The sequence below is a fragment of the Phacochoerus africanus genome, chromosome 3 (genome assembly GCF_016906955.1).
Source record: "Phacochoerus africanus isolate WHEZ1 chromosome 3, ROS_Pafr_v1, whole genome shotgun sequence".
In the NCBI taxonomy this organism is placed as follows: Eukaryota; Metazoa; Chordata; class Mammalia; order Artiodactyla; family Suidae; genus Phacochoerus; species Phacochoerus africanus.
Window position 1 is genome coordinate 119,417,869 of NC_062546.1, and position 19,402 is coordinate 119,437,270.

At 36.5% G+C, this 19,402-nt stretch overlaps 1 protein-coding gene across 1 annotated transcript in view; it reads right to left on the reverse strand.

Moving 5' to 3' along the window:
* Positions 1 to 1,105: 1,105 nt before the first annotated feature.
* WRN (WRN RecQ like helicase) overlaps positions 1,106 to 19,402 on the reverse strand; it is a 126,635-nt gene continuing 108,338 nt past the window's right edge. Inside the window, 8 exon segments of the mRNA XM_047770239.1 lie at positions 1,106 to 1,366; positions 4,967 to 5,098; positions 8,273 to 8,469; positions 11,730 to 11,892; positions 14,565 to 14,696; positions 16,189 to 16,303; positions 18,928 to 19,040; positions 19,270 to 19,345. Of these exon segments, the coding sequence (XP_047626195.1) occupies positions 1,247 to 1,366; positions 4,967 to 5,098; positions 8,273 to 8,469; positions 11,730 to 11,892; positions 14,565 to 14,696; positions 16,189 to 16,303; positions 18,928 to 19,040; positions 19,270 to 19,345 (1,048 nt within the window). The 3' untranslated portion in view covers positions 1,106 to 1,246.

Genomic DNA, 19,402 nt, shown 5'->3' on the forward strand with positions numbered 1-19,402 from the left:
TGATTACCTACCAGTGAAACTACTGTGATTTTTATTTTCTTGTTTCACTTTTCTGGCTTTTCTAATTCTTCTACAACAAACATATATTCTTTTTTTTAACAACAGTTATTTTTATTTACAAAAAAATCAATTAAATGTCATACGGTGAACTGCTTCAAGTTCTACCAACCATGATTTACCCAAATCAGGGTCAGTAGGTATATATTTCAGTGATATGTGCTACATGAAGAGATACTAGAATCAAATTCTGACATCATCAAAAATTAAAGGTGTTCAAGGTAATTAAGCAATTGAAATCAAGTTAAAAAATATATATCTTTATAATATTCAGTATGAAGGACTTTTAAAATTATTTGAAAAGATAAAAGAAATAGGATATAAAATACAAAATGTATAGTTGTAAAGTACAATCAATCTCCTTTGTTATATCCTTTTCCCTATTTACACAGAACCCCAAAAGGTTTCATTTTCACTGGTCTGGTCCACTAATATCACTGACAAATGAGGATAAGTTATTTCTAACAATAGTAAAAACGAGTTATAAAACAACCATTTTTGGAGTTCCCATCATGGCTCAGTGGTTAAGGAATCCAACTAGGAACCATGAGGTTGCAGGTTTGGTCCCCAGCCTTGCTCAGTGGGTTAAGGATCTTGGCATTGCCGTGACCTGTGGTGTAGGTCACAGATGCAGCTTGGATTCTGCGTTGCTGTGGCTCTGGTGTAGGCCAGCGGCTACAGCTCCGATTAGACCCCTAGCCTGTGAACCTCCATATACCACAGGTGCGGCCCTAGAAAAGGCAAAAAGACAAAAAAAAAATTAACTATATGCTCTTCAATTATAAGGCAGAATTTTGATAATATAGGAATATTTTATATCACACACATAATCACTGTACAACTGATCTGTTATCTAAACTAAATCACCGCACTTTATGTATTCCAAACATACTGTTAAAGTAAGAAAAGAGATTCGAGAACAGGGCAGGAATGCAGTTTTTTAAAGCAATCTAGGAGGAAACTAAAGATTCTGCTCTAAGATGTACTCAGGCTCTCAGAAGACCCACATTTACACAAATTGCACAAGGCTGTTTTAAGACACCAGGTATTCAATAAATAGGTGAGTTTTACTTTGAGATTAGAATAATTTTTAAACAAAAATATTACTCCCCACTCTTTTCAGAAATGAAATACTACTTCCCTCTTAAGATAGAGCAAGACACACAGAATTCCTCTAACAGTTGCCAATTTAACAAAAAAGACCCTTCTTCTTTGTTTTGGCCGCTGAATTCTTGCTGGTATCAGGTAAGATCTCATTTTCTTTGGCAAACCACCCAGGTAATTTTCTCTCTGAGGTTTTGGATGAAGTCTATAGGAAAGAAACAGAAAAAAAAAAGAAAAAAAAAATATATATATATATTTGTACTGCTGAAAATGCGTCTCACTTGCAAAGTAACGTAGGTTACTGGGTAAACAACAGCCACTTGCCAAATCAAACAAGTAATGAGATCTGCAGAATTTATTTCTGGATCCAGAAATAAATCAATGCGAGAGAGAGATAAAAATCACTGTAAAATTTGTTCAAGCAATTACCTGCCATCCTGTTACCTATTCATTTATTTGTTTGTTTGTTCCTGGGCATTTTGTGTGTGTGTTTATGTGGGTTTTTTTTGTTTTTTTGTTTTTTAGGGCTGCACTTACAGCATATGGAGGTTTCTAGGTTAGGGGTCAAATTGGAGCTGCAGCTGCCAGCCTACACCACAGCCACAGCAAGGCCAGATGCAAGCTGCATTTGCAACCTAAGCCACAGCTCATGGCAACACCAAATCTTTAACCCACTGAGCAAGGCCAGGGATCGAACCCACATCCTCATGGATACTAGCTGGATTCATTACTGCTGAGCCACAATGGGAACTCCCTGTTTGTTCCTGGTTTTTAGACACAAGTGTAGACTCTCATTTGGGAAGGAAAGACCTGGATATTATTTCAGATCTATGTCTCATGGTGTATTTGCTTTGGGCTAGCCACAATGGTGAATTTATTGTTCTAAGAAAGGCATCTGTCTGGGCGTATATACACACACATACTCAAACAGTTTATATTAAGCATTTGAAAAAGCATACAACTTCTACACCTACAATGGTAGACAGAGTAGGAGGATGGTTCAAGCATCAACAGGACCTTGTAGAATTGCCGAGATATGATAGCTACTCAAAAAACATTTGCTGAATAAATGAAAAAAAAAATTTTTGGTTTCATAGATTCTTTTAAGAATCTGCTAAAAATTAAGAGATCCACTTGCAAGAAACAAAGACAAATGGTACACATGCATTATACTCTGCATAATTTTAGTGGGCTTGTGGAGTTCCCATTGTCGCTCAAGCAGTAACAACCCCGACTAGTATCCATGAGGACATGGGTTTGATCCCTGGCCTTGCTTAGTGGGTTAAGGACCTGGTGTTGCAGTGAGCTGTGGCATAGGTCACAGGCACAGCCTGGATCTGGCATGGCTGTGGCCGTGGCTGTGGTCGGCAGCTACAGCTCCAATTAGACGCTAGCCTGGGAACTTCTGTATGCCTTGGGTGCAGCCCTAAAAAGACAAAAAAGAAAAAAATATTTAGTGGGTTTGTCATAGCACCAAATGAAGTCTCAGAACCCTAAGTTATAAGTCCCTGAAAAAAAACTAAACACAAAGGCAATGGTTGAATACCGTATTAAGCACAAATGAAAAAATAAATTTTTAAATAGGTAAGTGGTCTGTAAGTTTAAAAGAATATTAATTTGTGTCATCTCACCTTAAGTGCTAGCTCCTCACACCAACACAACACAGAAATCACTCTAACATGACTATGCCTTGTATCTGGCAGAGTTAATTTAGTTATTGAAACTATCTGAGGGCTTTTTCATCTAAGTTGTATCTGTTAGCCATTACGCAGAATTTATTCCATTTCTAGAATGAAGACTGTATCTATGCATTGTTCATCAACTGATTACCATGTTTTACTAGGTTTTCAATGTTTAAAAATAGCTTCAAAATATTTAAGGGTGGGGAAAAGAAGTAAAAGATCCTTGGCAAGGAGTTCCTGCTATGGTGTAGTGGGTTAATGGTCTGGCTTGTCTCTGTGGAGGCACTGGTTAGATTCCCAGCCTTGCGCATTGGGTTAAGGATCCGGTGTTGCTGCAGCTGGTCACAAATCCAGCTCAGATTTGATCCCTGGCCTAGGATCTTCCATATGCCATGGGGACAGCCAATAAATAAATAAATAATCCTTGCCAAAAAAAGATTGTGTAAACTTGTATTTCTAAAAGGTTAAAAACTGTTAGGGAGTTCCCATTGTGGCTCAGTGGTATCCATGAGGACATAGGTTCGATCCCTGACCTCACTCAGTGAGTTAAGGCTCTGGCGTGGCCATGAGCAGTGGTGTAGGTTGCAGATGTAGCGGATCTGGAGTTGCTGTGTCTGTGGCATAGGCCGGCAGCTGCAGCTCCAATTTGACCCCTAGCCTGGAAACTTCCACATGCCTCAAAAGGGGCCCTAAAAAAGAAAAAGAAAAAAAAAGTTAAAAACTGTTAGCTATTCCAACTTAATACCAGTTTCCCCACAAGGAAAAGAAGACCAGAAAAAATTGGATTTATACACACTGCATGATATTACAATGTTTGACTTGGAAATAAATTTTAGTGATATAAAATGTCACAGAGAAAAGTCATCTGCGTAGAGATAAAATTGGCCCAGACATCATTATTCTTCCCTCCAAATCTTAATATCAAAATCCCTTGTAGCCCTAGACAATTATAATTGCTTACAATTAGAATTTGAACCCCTAAGGGCAACTGGAGGAAGGAAACAATTTAAAATTATCACAAAGCCAAAAAGTAAAACAGAGAATGACATCCAAATAGTAACAGAGCAGAGGAAAAAAAAACTCAGTCTTGTTGTAGCCCTGGCTGAATACTATGGAATAAGCAAGTACTTTGAAACCAGAAAGAACTAGATTTGTCCTAATTGAGCTATTTGATAATGTACAACCTTAGGAATGTTATTAAAACCTCAATTTCTTCACAGATAAATGAGAATAAGAGTAAATAACATCACTGCATTACTTGGAGAGTTAAATGAGAATATATACAAAATATGCAAACACATTCTGCTTTATCCCTGGCACTCATTAATTGGTAGCTAATATCATTTCAAGTCTTTTATCTCCAAACACTTTTACAGAATATGATATTAAATGATTATTCTGTCATTTTAATACTGAGCTTATTTCACTGAGAAAGGGGGAAAATGCTTACTTACATTGAGTGTTACCTCTTGAGTCTCAACGACTACCAAGAGAGATTTTATGAAGTCTAATAACAGAAACAATGCTTTTCAGTGACTATTGCCTCAATTAGTAGAAAACTAAAATTCCCAGCCATCATTATAAAAATTTAAGTGGCTATTTACATCCTTTTGATATTCCAAATTCTATTAGAAAACTACCATCATTAAATTGAGGATACATAACATTAACTTATTTGCTGATTATATGTGCACATATATATGTAAGCAGACAGAGAAATATGTACATTATATTTGAATTTATTTTTTAAATTATTTTTATTATTATTTTTTGTCTTTTAGGGCCACACCCACAGCATATGGAAGTTCCCAGGCTAGGGGTTGAATCAGAGCTACAGCTGCCAGCTTACACACCACAGCCACAGCCACATGGGATTCGAGCCACGTTGGCAACCTACACCACAGCTCATGGCAACACTGGATCCTTAACCCTCTGAGCAAGGCCAGGGGTTGAACCCACATCCTCACAGGGACTATGTTGGGTTTTTAAACCACTAAGCCACAATGGGAACTCTCGCATTACATCTGCATTTAATTGCATCTAAAAACTAAGATAAATCTAGGCATATTAGTTATCAAGCACAATGTATTTGTCATGAAAACTATTTTATGAAATCAATTTACCTGTGAATGAGAATCTGTAAATAAATCTTCTATTTCTGGATCGCTAAATGGCTGATTCCAAGAAGTTAGTTTCAGTGAATTCCTGTGGCTCTCATCTTCCAGTGAAAAATCAGAAGGATATTTTCTATCAACCTTTAAAAATTTTATGGAAAACAAAATATTTACTGCATGCATTCTTTTCTTAGGAAAAAAAACCCAACTATGCCTAAAAAAACAAAACTAAAGAAAATTCATATTATTTTGAGGTACTGAATTTTAAAAATAATGATCATAATAATATTATCCCTCAGGCATTTTTTCTGAGTGTCCTAAAATAGTTTATAGTTTATACATAACACTGTATGTTTTAATTTATAATGAAACAGTGGCAGGGCATGAAATCAATTTCTCTCTATCTCTTGCTCTCACTCTCGCTCTCTCTCGCTCGCTCTCCCTCCCTCATAGGAAGTCAAGAAAAAAAAAGAGGGAAAAAAGTGACATGTGAAGAAAGGGTTCTGGGAAGATGCTGGCACAGCAGCATAACTTTTTAATCTCTCTAAATTCCAGCATTAAAACATAGAACTAGGTAGCATGGAAGGGGGAGGCCTTTTGCCCAACCCAATAGCAGGTGACTGAAAGGGATCCACCAGCAGTGGCTAACAGCTCTTAAGTGGCTAGTGCAGTTGGCTCCTATGAACTTCCAGGCAAAGGTCCCACACTCAGGAGAACTCCTGGGGTTAAATCAAAATTAAGCAGGATGGGTACAATAGAGGAAAAGGGAAGAGGAAGCCCAAGTAAAAATGGCAGAAAAGGGTATCTCATAAACCAAGTTTCCATTATTTTGAATGTTACACACACAAAAAAAAAAGAGAGAGAGAGAGAGCTCTGCGAACTTGGGAAAACTATCTTGAACCATGTCATCTTTTGAAAGTGTGGGAAAACTAATTTCATATAAAAATGAGCAACAAGAAGGTATGAAGGTCAAATATGACACCAGAAAGATTTGCTGAGCTATAGAAAATAACTATAATCTCCCCAAATTAGCTAAAAAACTTAAAAGGATTCAAAATACAAAAGAACCTGAGAAAAATTCAAGTGAGGGGGGAAGCTCTGGAAAGAATTAGAAATAAAAGAAAAACAATTAGGAGTTCCTGTCATGGCTCAGTGGTTAACAAATCTGACTAGGGACCATGAGGTTGCGGTTCGATCCCTGGCCCTGCTCAGTGGGTTAAACTGGCATTGCCATGGGCTGTGGTGTAGGTTGCAGATGCGGCTCGGATCCCACATTGCTGTGGCTGTGGCATAGGCTGGAGTCTACAGCTCCCATTCAACCCCTAGCCTGGGAATCTCCATATGCTGCAGGTGCAGCCCTAGAAAAGACAAAAAGAAAGAAAAAAAAGAAAACAAAAAAAATTATAGAAATGAATATTAAACTATGAGTAATATAGCAATAAATAGAACGGAGTATGCCCAAAGAGAAATGAAGAACCAAAAAGAATTCATGAGAAGTGACAAATATTGTAGCTAGGTAAAGAAGATCTAACATACAGAGAGCAGAAGTCTCTTGAAGAAATCCAAAGCAATGGGACAAAAATACTAAAAACTAAAAATTTTTAACAACTTTGTGAAATAAAACAAAAATTTTAAAACTACACTTTAAGAAAATTTCCAGAAATAAAAAAACTACATATTTAAAGAATCCACTGTGTACCTTTGTATATTGAATCAGAACTACCACTATCAAGACATAATCTCCCTCCAGTAAACACAGACATAACTGAGCTTCTATCTTAATAACAATCACAGTAAATATAATACTTAACTACTCACTACCACCACCCAACATGTCTTTTTCTTTTTTTTTTTTCTTCATTAGGGCCATACCCATGGCATATGGAAGTTCCCAGGCTAGGGGTCAAATCAGAGCTGCAGCTGCTGGTCTATGCTACAGCCACAGCAACATGGGATCTCAGCCACGTCTGCAACCTACACCACAGATCACAGCATCGCCAGATCCCTGACCCACAGAGCGAGGCCAGGGATCAAACCCGCATCCTCTGGATCCTAGTCGGATTCGTTTCCACTGCGCCACAACAGGAACTCCAACATATCTTCTTTAATGCCCTTCTCATAGCTAATTCAATTGCAAAATATGTAAAGAATTCCAGTTAATCAAATTTCATTAGCTTGTCTAGGACATGACTGTATACAAATCTAACCCAAGTACAGAATTTAAAACAACCATTTCTTCCCATTTTTGCAAGGAGGTATACCCACAGCATATGGAAGTTCCTGGGCCAAGGAGCAATCCCTCACCACAGCAGCAACCCAAGCCACTGCAGTGACAATGCTGGATCCTTAATCTACTGTGCCACAAGAGAACTCCCATTTCCTTTTATTTTTACACAATTTAAAAAAAGGAGTTTAACTGCTGGAAACCCTATCAAAAATAACTTTAGAACTGAAATAATGTCCCTAATTCTCTAACATAAATATTAGGAACCACCTACCATCATGCTCAATTTATCATCTAGGAACTAAAGCAGTTTTTGAGTTAAGTGTTAGTTTTCATAAACTTTTGTCATGGAATCATGTAACTTCAGACTTGGAAGATATTAAAAGTCAAATTTTCAAGTATTTATAATCATTTAGTACAATCACAATGTCAAAGAATAGTTATTCTCTGACTACTACTTATTTATCTCATATAACACATAGAGCAATAATTTTCAAAGCATCTGATTTTAATAAAATATACAACATAAAATAATACTAAACTCATGGTCTTTCTCTGATCATGTATAAATTCAGTGGGATATGTCCAGAATCATGAGCAATAAGTATCCTTATAACTGAGAGATTCATTGTAACAGAAACAGAGCATGAGGAATGACAGTATGACGGACAAACTATCTTGGGGAGGTATTTTTAAGAGAATTTGGTTTTATTTTCACTTATTTATTTGTTTTATTTTATAAACTACCATATGCTTAAAGCTAATGTTAAATACACCTATGAAAGAAAGAGAATTTCCAGGCTATAGAATCAACATAAGGTAGAGGCAAAAGTTAAGCTGACATTCCATACAATAAGCTAAATAGATGGACTATATTCTTCTTTTACTGTTGTTTAAAAAAAAGTCTTTTTTCAGATCAAATTTTTGAAGAGCAAAGGAGATACAGCATGTTTTTTTTTTTAAATAACCTTACATCAGCATTTATAGCATTTTAAAAAAAAAAGCAGTCTGGTATTAGAAAATGCAAAGTGAATAGTTTGACACTATATTAAAGTTCTACATATAATTAACACCTTGGTATTTATGCTTACTTCTTCCTTGCTTCTCTTAGCATCTGAACAGCTCTCTTCAGAGTTGGAGAAATATCTCTTTTTGCTGGAATCACATGCAGACTGGCATTGTATTCTATTGTCACAATCTTTTTCCAGGATCTCAATTGCCATGTGGATAAGGTATGTGTCAATGCTTTCAGGAACATACATTCTGATTAGTTTGATTTTATTTATATCTGTAAAGGATGAAAAATTATTCAAAAATAAATTACACTGACCATTTCTGAAAACCTATAAGCTGTAAATAGTGAAATATCTTATAGAAAGGAAGGATGAAGGAAGCAAAGAAAACGTTCCTCTTTCAAATGCTATCCCTTTGTAGAACAGAACTGGAGTAAAACACGGCCCCCTCACTCCTGGACCACCTGCACCCCTGCCTCTAAGACTCAAGTCCAGTCAGGCCATGGCTCTGTATAACTTGTTTCACACTGCCTTGGGCGGGCTGCCCTGAGAATCAAAACCACCATCCACAGAATTGTTTCTAAAGGAATGATGCTTCAAATTCCAAATATCAATTATAAGCTAATTTTTTGAAAATAATCCATCCTTAAAATAGAAGCTAATCATACTTATAAATAAGATGCTAAATAAGGGGATTCTTTCAATGGATACTGTAGCATAACAAAACATCAATTATTTAAAATGCCTGTTAATTAAATAAGTTTTCTGGGAAAGATGGATCTCATTTTCAGACCTTATTTGCCTAACTTTCCATGCAAGTAAGTACTGAAAATATCTATTGGTGAGTGAAATAATGAGCACTTCTGCACTCCTTCAGTGCTTTACCAGAGATCATATTACTCCTACCTTTGTGACAGGTCCCTTGGAAGCTACCCTTAATTTTCCAGTTACATGCACATAAAGAATGAAAGAATGAAATTATTCAAAATAATATCCAGGTGCCTCATTAAAAACTCTGCTTCATTTATTATTAAGCATAGTTAGAATCACAACTCTGTAAATTAAGCTTAAAATCATATAAAAATGGAAAAAACTCAAAGAATCAAAAGGTACAGAATCCCTTAAAATCCCTTAAAAGTTACAAGGACAAAATAAGATAGCCTGAAAATAATAGATATAATTTCTCAATCCACAAATACTCTATTTTTAGGTATAAGATTATGTCATAATAAAATAAACTCTCAATTCAAGGTTGTGAAAAATTTAAATGCAAACAAACTTGTTCACTGAAACACAAAATTATGTGATACGGCTACAGTTAAGTAAAAGATAAAAATAATGTCTCTGAATCATTAGTGTGGCATGTATATCTTCATTTCTGATTATAATTTATAACTCAACGATGTTTCCTCCAGTAAGAGAACAAGCAGTATTTTATCAAGGAAAAATAAGAATTAAAAAATAAAATTTCACATCAACAAATGGTATTTTACAGACTATAATTGTACAATCCTAAGAAACAAAATTTAGGAAGTTGGCTGCTTAAGTTAGGAGCACTGGAATGTGCCCACCCAAGAGAGCTGGCTACCTTCCTCAAAAGATGTCTCACAGCTAAGTTACCTTGGACTTTTAGCACAGCACAGGATCTGGCCCTCAGTTTTTCAGATTTAGAAACCTAATTTAACCTTAATACAAACACATTAACCAAGTTCACAAAATGCCAATTCATTAATTTCCAATTATGAATTCACAACGATCACAGAGATAAGTGCCCAGATTAGCAAGACTAGAGCATACTTTCCCTATAGACAGATCTACATGGGAAATTGAATCATAATCAGAAAGCTAAGAAGTGACAGAGAAGCAGAGTTAGTTAATAAGGCATCTCCCTCAAATAAGGTCTTGACATACATCATCAATAGGCCCCGAAAACACATGGAAGTCTCATTGACCATGATTAGAAACTGCATATTTCTTACTTTTAAATAGTTGGCAGTATAATTTTCAAATGGTATGGTAAATAGAAAAACTTTAGTTCCCTCTAACTTAGATGACCACTGCTCAAACCTGCAAGGTTGAGCAATAAAAAGAGATGTAGGCTCTTTGTTTAATCCTTCAGTTAAGTCTTGCTCAAGCCTAGAAGTGTTGCTGTCTTTGAAGGTGACTTAAATATCTTTGTTCTGATGAATTAAATGTTGTATTAATTGTGCTTTCAAAGCATGATCTTTTTTCCTTATTTCCAGATTGGGGGGGAGAAGTGTACACTTGTTCCTGAGTAGGAAAGAAATAAAGTAGTCAAAGGTTCAATGACCGGCACTGCAGCTTTGGAGATAAAGCTTTTTGTATGTCCACTGCTTTGTCCTAACAGTCTGAAAAAAATGATCAGATTTATATAACACATCCAGTTTACATTTATACATTTAGGGAGGGAAATCCTTCTAATGTACCTCATTTTTATTTCTGTAAAAAAAAAAAAAAAACAACCAACCAGATCATTGGAGTTCCCACTATGGTGCAATGGGATTGACGGTGGCTTGGGAGCTCTGGGATGCAGGTATGATCCCTGGCCTGGAACAGTGGGTTAAGGATCCAGCACTGCTTAGGCTGCAACCACAGCTTGGATCTGATCCCTGGCCCAGGAACTCCATATGCCATGGGGTGGCCAAAAAAAGAAAAAAGGGGAGGGGGATCATAATTTTAAAATAGGCATTATTTATTTATTTATCTATTTAGCTTTTTAGGGCCGCACCTGTGGCATGTGGAAGTTCCCAGGCTAGGGGTCAAATCAGAGCTGCAGCTGCCAGCCTATACCACAGCCATAGCAATGCCAGATCTGAGCTACATCTGAGACCTATAACACAACTCATGGCAACACCGGATCCTTAACCCACTGAGCAAGGCCAGGGACTGAACCTTTGTCCTCATGAATACTAGTCGAGTTTGTTTCCGCTGAGCCATACCGGGAACACCCTAAAATAGACATTTTTTAAACTTTTCTGCAAGGCAAACAAAGGAGCTTGATCTTCATGAGCACAGTTAGGGTTCTGAAGAATGTGACAGGAAGTGACCCTCTTACTAGGGACCTGGAGACTCTGTCCATTCTCCCGACGCCACTGTGACCAGCACTGTTGACTGTATGACTGTATATCACTGAAACCAATGACAGGGAATCAGAAAGATTTAGAAAAAAACTGAGTCGGTAAGCTATGGGGAATGAATGTTGGGGGCCAGGGACTGTGTTTTTTTCAAGTGATGAAGCAGAAATTAGAGGAGGATGAAAATACACTGTGGGATGGGTGTGGAAGTTGTAATCTGAAACTGAAAAGGAAAACAAAAGTTTCTCAGGCTCAGACTTTCCTCTGAGTGACAACAGGAAGAAAGATTGAACAATAAAAAGCATTACAAAACTAAAGTTTTCCCAGTAGCATAAAGGGTTAATGCTATCGGAGAGGAAAAAAAATTAGTGGATTGTTTACTTCATCTGGGTTCAATGACTCTAATCATTAAAGCGGCAGACTAGGGTCGTGGTTATCACCTGAGTTGATAGGAGGGTTTCGGATAACATCAGCAATAATCTTCTGAACCTCTGGAGTCAGGCCTGCTCGATCCATGTCGAGTGGGTAGCCAGCTTTCACCGCTTGGGACAAGTGCATGCCAACGGCTGTGAGAGGCAGAATCCTTTCCTCAGCTATACTCTTCTAGAGAAGTAGCAGCGAAACAATCAATGAGTTTTTGGAAAGTTTCCACTTTCCTATACGTAAACACAATGTCCAAAACCTTCAGGTAGTAAATGTTCATTGAGAAATAAACACTGGACTAAACCTTCCTTTAAATTTTTCACTTTAACTAGTTCTTGAAAGTGACTCACATCATACTACTTTTTATACTTAGTATACTGAATAAAAAATCATCTATTTTTTATCTAACATATCATTCCTTGCCCCTCTGTAATTATTCACTTTAAAAATCTACTAGTGACAGAGCGGAGTCATTCTATGTAAGTCTAATAGCTGCCACAACATTTTAAAAATATTGTAAACTGTAATTCAATAATCTGTACACTTGAAATAATACATGGTACTTTATGTGAATTTCCAAGAAGACAAACCCTAAAATGCTTAGTGGTAAAATAAGGCTCCAAATGTATTCTATAAAAGGTTCTAGAGAAGACTTTAAAAGGTGCTTTAAATTGGCTCTATTCATAAAATAATAATGACCACAATTGAACAAGGGCTGTCATCATTTGCCTAGTAATGAATTTAACATGAATTGTGCTAAATTAAGGACACTGTTACATATTTATGGAGCTTTTAAACAAACAGAGTTCCAAATCCATCTAAGATGTGTGTTAGCTAAAACAGTCTTTTAAACATTCAGAAAATTAGTCACTCAGCTCTAAATTATTTCATGATACTCTCTTTTAATACACCTTCACAGTCTGAATTTGAACTGTATTTGTGTGAATGTTGATACTTTCAGAGAAGAGAACATTTAAAGCAATATTTTCATCCTTCAAAGGTAGGTTTTACGTTACTTTCATTAAATGTCTACCCTTTTCTACTAGACAATGTGCACCATGTGTGTGCATAATATCGGAGTTATTTGATACCCAGCATCATATTACCTAAAACTAATTGTATTATTGCTCCTGATTAATTATCCTTAGGCATGTTTAATTTTGCAGTTAACTGGCAAGACTCTCTCAGACTCCTGGGAGGTACAGATAATTACACCATAATATTACACAGTAATACTCAACCAGGTAATAGCAAAAGACTCAAATGAAAATACACCACTCTTCATATTTTTAACCATGAGTATGTAATACAATCCATGAAACTTCAGATCCTGGCTAAGTATCAAAATATAATGTATTCAGAAGACATGGAAGCTATTGCATATTTCCTTAGTAAATATATACAGTTCCACTATATAAATATATACATATATAGTCAAATTGAGTATATACAAGCACATTTAACATTTACATGGATGTTACTGTTTAAATAAGAAACTGAACTTAAAATCCCTATTTATCATGTAATGTTTCAAAAATACAGTACAATGGAATTATTTGGTTTCTTGTGTAATGGCTTTTGCACTTTTAATTAAGGAATTTTGACTATCTATGTACAGCATCTATTAAGCGACTGAGACAAGCTATGGACTGTTTACTCTTATTTATACTGGACCTTAACCAAGGTTATTCTGAAAGTGTGTAAGGTAGCCTGGTGGATGGAGACACAGAAACAGGAAAAGCAGGCTCTGGACCATACTGCCTGATTCAAACCAACTTAACATTAGAGAGGAAAGGAATGCCAATTAGTGAAACTTAGAGGCAAGCCATATTCTGCCCTATTCCACTAAGATATACTCTCCATTTTGCATTTTTTAAAAATCACAACAGCCTAAGGATTCATGCCAAAACAATCAAGAAACACTAAATACAGCCATTTTTCACATTAATCATATTTTTTTAAAGGGCACCTTGGTTAAAAAATAGAACATTACACTGGAGAAGAGAAAATGAAAAGCAAGTTTATTGCTTTTTTTAAACTTATTTCTAGCTTCTTGGACATCCTTCCAGAGATATTCTATGTATTGATTATACATACACAAGGACATGTGACTATATAAGCATGCACATATATACATATACATTATTATGTGTTTTTTTTATGCTGCTCTGTATCTTCCTACTTTTACTTAATGTATTCTGAGATATTTCTTTTCTTTTCTTTTTTTTCACTTTTTAGGGCCACACTGGTGGCATATGGAGGTTCCCAAGCCAGGGGTCGAATCAGAGCTAAGGCTGCCAGCCTATACCACAGCCACAGCAACAGCAACACAGGATCCCAGCCACATCTGAGACCTACACCACAGCTCACAACACCACCAGATCCTTAACCCTCCGAGCGTGGGCAGGGATCGAACCCACAACCTCATGGTTCCTAGTTGGATTTGTTTCCGCTGCACCACGATGGGAACTCCCTAGATTATTTCTTATCAGAATATATATACTTATAATTTTTTTGACTATTAATACCACTTAAAAATTAGGAGTCTTAAAAATATGGCTATTCCAGTATCCCTAAGCTATAAATGTACTTATCAGTACCTCTGATACAACCTCTGTAAGATAATAATGGTTAAACTATACTTGCTGTTTTTACTTAATTGACAAAAGGAAGCTGCAGAAAAAGAAAATGACATTCTGTACTAAAACTAATTATAACAAGAAACAACATAAAATATTATAGGCTTGGAAAAGAAATTTACCCCAAGTCACAATTTTAATATGGAAAAGCTGATGAGATACACATTTATATAAATTTAAAAATTTCCCCTCTAACTTGAAACTAACACTTACCAAACACATTTTCTTTTCTTGGAATAAAGAATATGTGATGGCCTCAGACTGTGAAAGTGAACTTGCTTTATCTTTCATCACCAGACTTTTCTTCTGTTCTTCTTGAGGTTTTGCACTTGAAAAGACATTTGTCTAGAAAATTTTAAATGTAGCACAAATGATCAAAAATAGTATCAATATAATGACAGAATCATTAGCTATTCGGGAAACATTATCATTAGCTACTGGGGAAAAAAACAATGCACATAAAACCTCTAAGGAACAGCCCCAAATTCCATTTTTATGAGAATCTCAAAAAGAAGTTTGTTTTTTTTTTTAGTTTTTTTACATATTGCTTTTAAAAGGTAATAAGGCTAGAGTGAATTAGTTTTGAATAAAATATTTTTAATAACAAACATGGCTGTAGAACAAGAAATTCCTAGGCTTTCTTTTACGCTAATACACAGGAATAAAAATAAACTATAGTGCGGACCACACTGCCTCTGAATTGATCCCCCTGTCCCCTGGGAGTGAATACTGAATAAATGAATGCTTTAATTTCTATCTACAAACTACATTTGAAAGTAAGACAGTTTATCAATCTAAAATATAATATTGGGAGTTCCCGTTGTGGCTCAGCAGAAATGAATCTGACTAGCATTCATGAGGACTCAGGTTCAATCCCTGGCCTTGCTCAGAGGGTTAAGGATCCAGTGTTGCCATGAGCTGTGGTAGAGGTCACAGACGAGGCTCAGATCTGGTGTGGCTGTGGCTGTGGTGTAGGCCAGTGGCTACAGCTCCAATTCAACCCCTAGCCTGGGAACCTCCATATGCCAAGAGTGTGGTCCTAAAAAGATAAATGAATTAATTTAAAAAAACCAAAGTCTCTCCACAAAATAAAGATATAAGCAGCACTGACAACTACTTTAGTATCACTCTAAAAATCAGATTACTAGTGGTTATAGTGGGGAGAGGGGTGGGGGAAGGGGCAAGATAGGGAAAGGGGATTATGAGGCACAAACTGCTGGGTATAAAATAAATAAGTTTTAAGAATGTAATGTACAGCACAGGAAATATAGCCAATATTTTATAATAACTTTAAAAGAGAGTAAAATACATAAAAATATTGAATAACTATATTGTACATCTGAAACTAATATAGTAAGTCAACTAACTATACTTCGATTAAAAAATTTAGGTAACTGAAGTTCCCGTCATGGCTCAATGGAAACGAATCTGACTAGTATCTATGAGGACACAGGTTCGATCCCTGGCCTTGCTCAGTGGGTTAAAAATCTGGCCTTGCTGTGAGCTGTGGTATAAGTCCCAGATACGGCTTGGATCCCACATTGCTGTGGCTGTGGTATAGGCTGGCAGCTGTAGCTCTGATTCGACCCCTAGCCTGGGAACCTCCATATGCTGTGTGTATGGATCTATAAAGACCAAAAAAACCCAAAAAACAAACAAACAAAAAGGTAACTAAAATGTTTTTAAAACTGATTTACTACAGAAACTATCTGAATTCATTTTTTAAGTGTCCAGCATGGAAATGAAAATTAAAGGAGAAAATGCAGCTTTTGAAGAGTGTTTTGAAATTGTCAAAAAAAAGTTTGCTTTAGAGCTCCTGCAAACCACAATATTTTACCTGAACACTATTTATTTGACAGAAATGTTTGATGACTTCCAAAAGAGGGGCCAACATCATAGCTTTGCCTTCAGAAACACCATCAATCCTCTTCACATTTTCAACTGTAGTAGGTCTGCCATTTAAGAAAAATTTTTTAAATAAAAAGTCAAGAAACTGCAGAAACATTATCATTCTAGCAACACAGCTGACTTCATATTCAGCTTCCTACTAACACTCAACATTTCCAGCAACCAGAAACAATGTATAAAGCAAGTAATCCTGTTTTATGACATCTTAGAGGACAACTAAGAAGCTAAAAAACTCAGAAGAAAATCTCTTTGGTTATTTATAAAGTTTTTACTTGTAACAATAAACTTGCTAACTTAGTCTACTTCAGGCTTTTAAGTCAATATTTCTTACTGTGTCCAACATGAAGAGAATGTATGATGTCTTCCTTCTAAAAATATGCCAATCTATCGAATACTCCTTCTCCTTTAAGTATCTTCACTGAATATTAAACTGAGGACTTTGAATATTTATTGTTAATGAAATAATTATTATAAGATAAAAGCATGATGTAATATTACTAGAAAATTCTTCTCTAAATTAACATCTCTTGGATGAAATTTAGTAATAGGAATAATTTTTCTAATGGAAGTATAAAAGATGAATACAACTGCCAATCAACTATTCTTTGGAAATAATTTTTTCTAAATATTAATTGATAACCTAAAGATTATTAGGCATTTTGCTAGGTGCTTTGGAAAACACAAAAAGATGAGGAACATAACACCTTTACCACATAGTTTAAAATCTAGAAGACATAAGTATACCAATAATAACACAAAAACAAGTAAAGCATTGTGTAGTAAGTGCCTTAGAATCATCTTTTAAATTTACATTTAAAAGTCCTTTATGAATTCCAGAGAGAGGAATCACTTTGCCTGTAAGAACATGGAAGGCTTCATGGAACAAATAACGCTAAAGTCAGATCTTAAAGGATTTCCTAACAGGAGTTTTGGGGAATCAAGGAAACTACGGCAGGAGTTATCCTGTGGCCCAACAGGTTAAGGATCTAGGGTCGAGGAGTTCCTGTCATGGCTTAGTGGAAATGAATCTGACTAGCAACCATGAGGACACAGGTTCGATCCCTGGCCTCGCTCAGTGGGTTAAGGAGGCGGTGTTGCCATGAGCTCTGGTGTAGGTCACAGACTCGGCTCAGATCCGTTGCTGCTGTGGCATGGCATAGTCCAGCAGCTGTAGCTCCAATTTGACCCCTAGCCTAGGAACCTCCATATGCCATGGGTACGGCCCTAAAAAGACCAAAAAAAAAAAAAAAAGACAAAAAAAAAAAGAATCTGGGGAGTTCCAGTCGTGGCTCAGTGGTTAATGAATCCGACTAGGAACCATGAGGTTTCGGGTTCGATCCCTGGCCTTGCTCAGTGGGTTAAGGATCTGGCATTACCATGAGCTGTGGTGTAGGTTGCAGACACGGCTCAGATCCCGAGTTGCTGTGGCTCTGGTGTAGGTGGCAGCTACAACTCCGATTAGACCCCTAGCCTGGGAACCTCCATATGCCGCAGGTGCGGCCCTAGAAAAGGCAAAAAGACCAAAAAAAAAAAAAAAAAATCTGGCGTTGTCACTACAGCTGCTCAGGTTGCTGCTGTGGTGTGGGTTTGATCCCTGGCCTGGGAGCCTCCACATGCCACTGGTGCGCCACCCCTCCCCAGCCCAAAAAAGAAAACTGTAAGGCAGAAGCAACATGGTAAGTAAGTATATGGAAGGTGAAAAGGGGCTTAAACAATATAGGTAAGATAAACCATTAAAATTCTGTGACTCAGATGGAAAAGTAGGTTTAAGTCCACAAGTAGAAGTCCTTGAATTATGAGCTAAAGAAGTTAAGACAGTGGGAAACTAGTTAAGCAGAGATACAACATGATAAAGATTAATTTGGCATTCATGTATCAGGTAACATAGAGAGAGAGAAAGAGTTTACTGGCTAGAGACTTGCGATAGTTCAAGGGTAATGATCTGAACTATCATGGTGTCACGAAAAGGAGCGAGAAAAGCACAGACACACACGGAACACTTAAACAATAAAGTCTAATGACTGTATAATAAGAGAAAGACAAGGTAAAGAAGAGTAAAAATAACAATAGTAACATATGTGATTAAGAACATGACAGTATGACTAACAAAAATAAGGAACTGAGAAAGAAGAGTTTGGGAATTTCCAAGAAGTGCATGTATAGCGGATTGGTGGGTAATGAGTTAGCTTTTATATATACTGGATTTGATTGTTAAAAACAGCTGGTTTCATATAGAAATGTGGGATTAATGCTCAGTGAAGAGATCACCTGTAGCAACGTGGGAGATTTGAGGATCACCTCTCAGATGTGACAGTTGGAGACAAAGTCACACTGTAATGTAAAAATGTATTTTACAAATTTATTTTGTTAAACTAAGTTAGAAATGGAGTTCCCATCGTGGCCCAGCAGAAATGAATCTGACTATTACCCATGAGGATGCAGGTTTGATCCCTGTCCTTGCTCAGTGGGTTAAGAATCCGGCATTGCCATAAGCTGTGGTGTAGGCTGCAGACTCGGCTCAGATCTGTAGGCCAGCAGCTACAGCTCCAATTCAACCCCTAGCCTGGGAACCTCCATATGCAGCAGGTATGGCCCTAAAAAGACAAATAATAACAACAATAATAATAAATACAAAATAAAATAAGTTAGAAATATGTAAATAGTATACCTCATTTTGGCCATATCCACCAGTATCTTATTTGTTGCCAGAATAGCCGGAGGAACATCCATTTTATTGGCATGTTTCTGTCTGGCTTCCACCAATTTGCCATATAACTCAGTCTGAACAAAGAATACAGAAACAACTCAACACTTTTTAAAGTGTACTTAGAAAGATCTGGTCCTTTATTTTTAGATATTCAGATATTACATTTTCTCCTTATGATGAAAAATAAACTGAAATCTTAGACTCACAGCTAAAGAACAATTTTTAAAATACTGGTAAGAGAACTTTAAGCACATGCAGAATCATAACTATCCCCCCAAAACTGTCTTTTTATAAAAGCCATACCTGAGTCTCCTGCTCTTGAGCTGAAATAACAGGTTCTGATGACATATAGTATTTTCTTGGTGATGGCACCATGATACTAAAACATTTAAAAGAAAACAAAAAATAAAAGCTTTTCTTTCTCCAAGTTCACTTT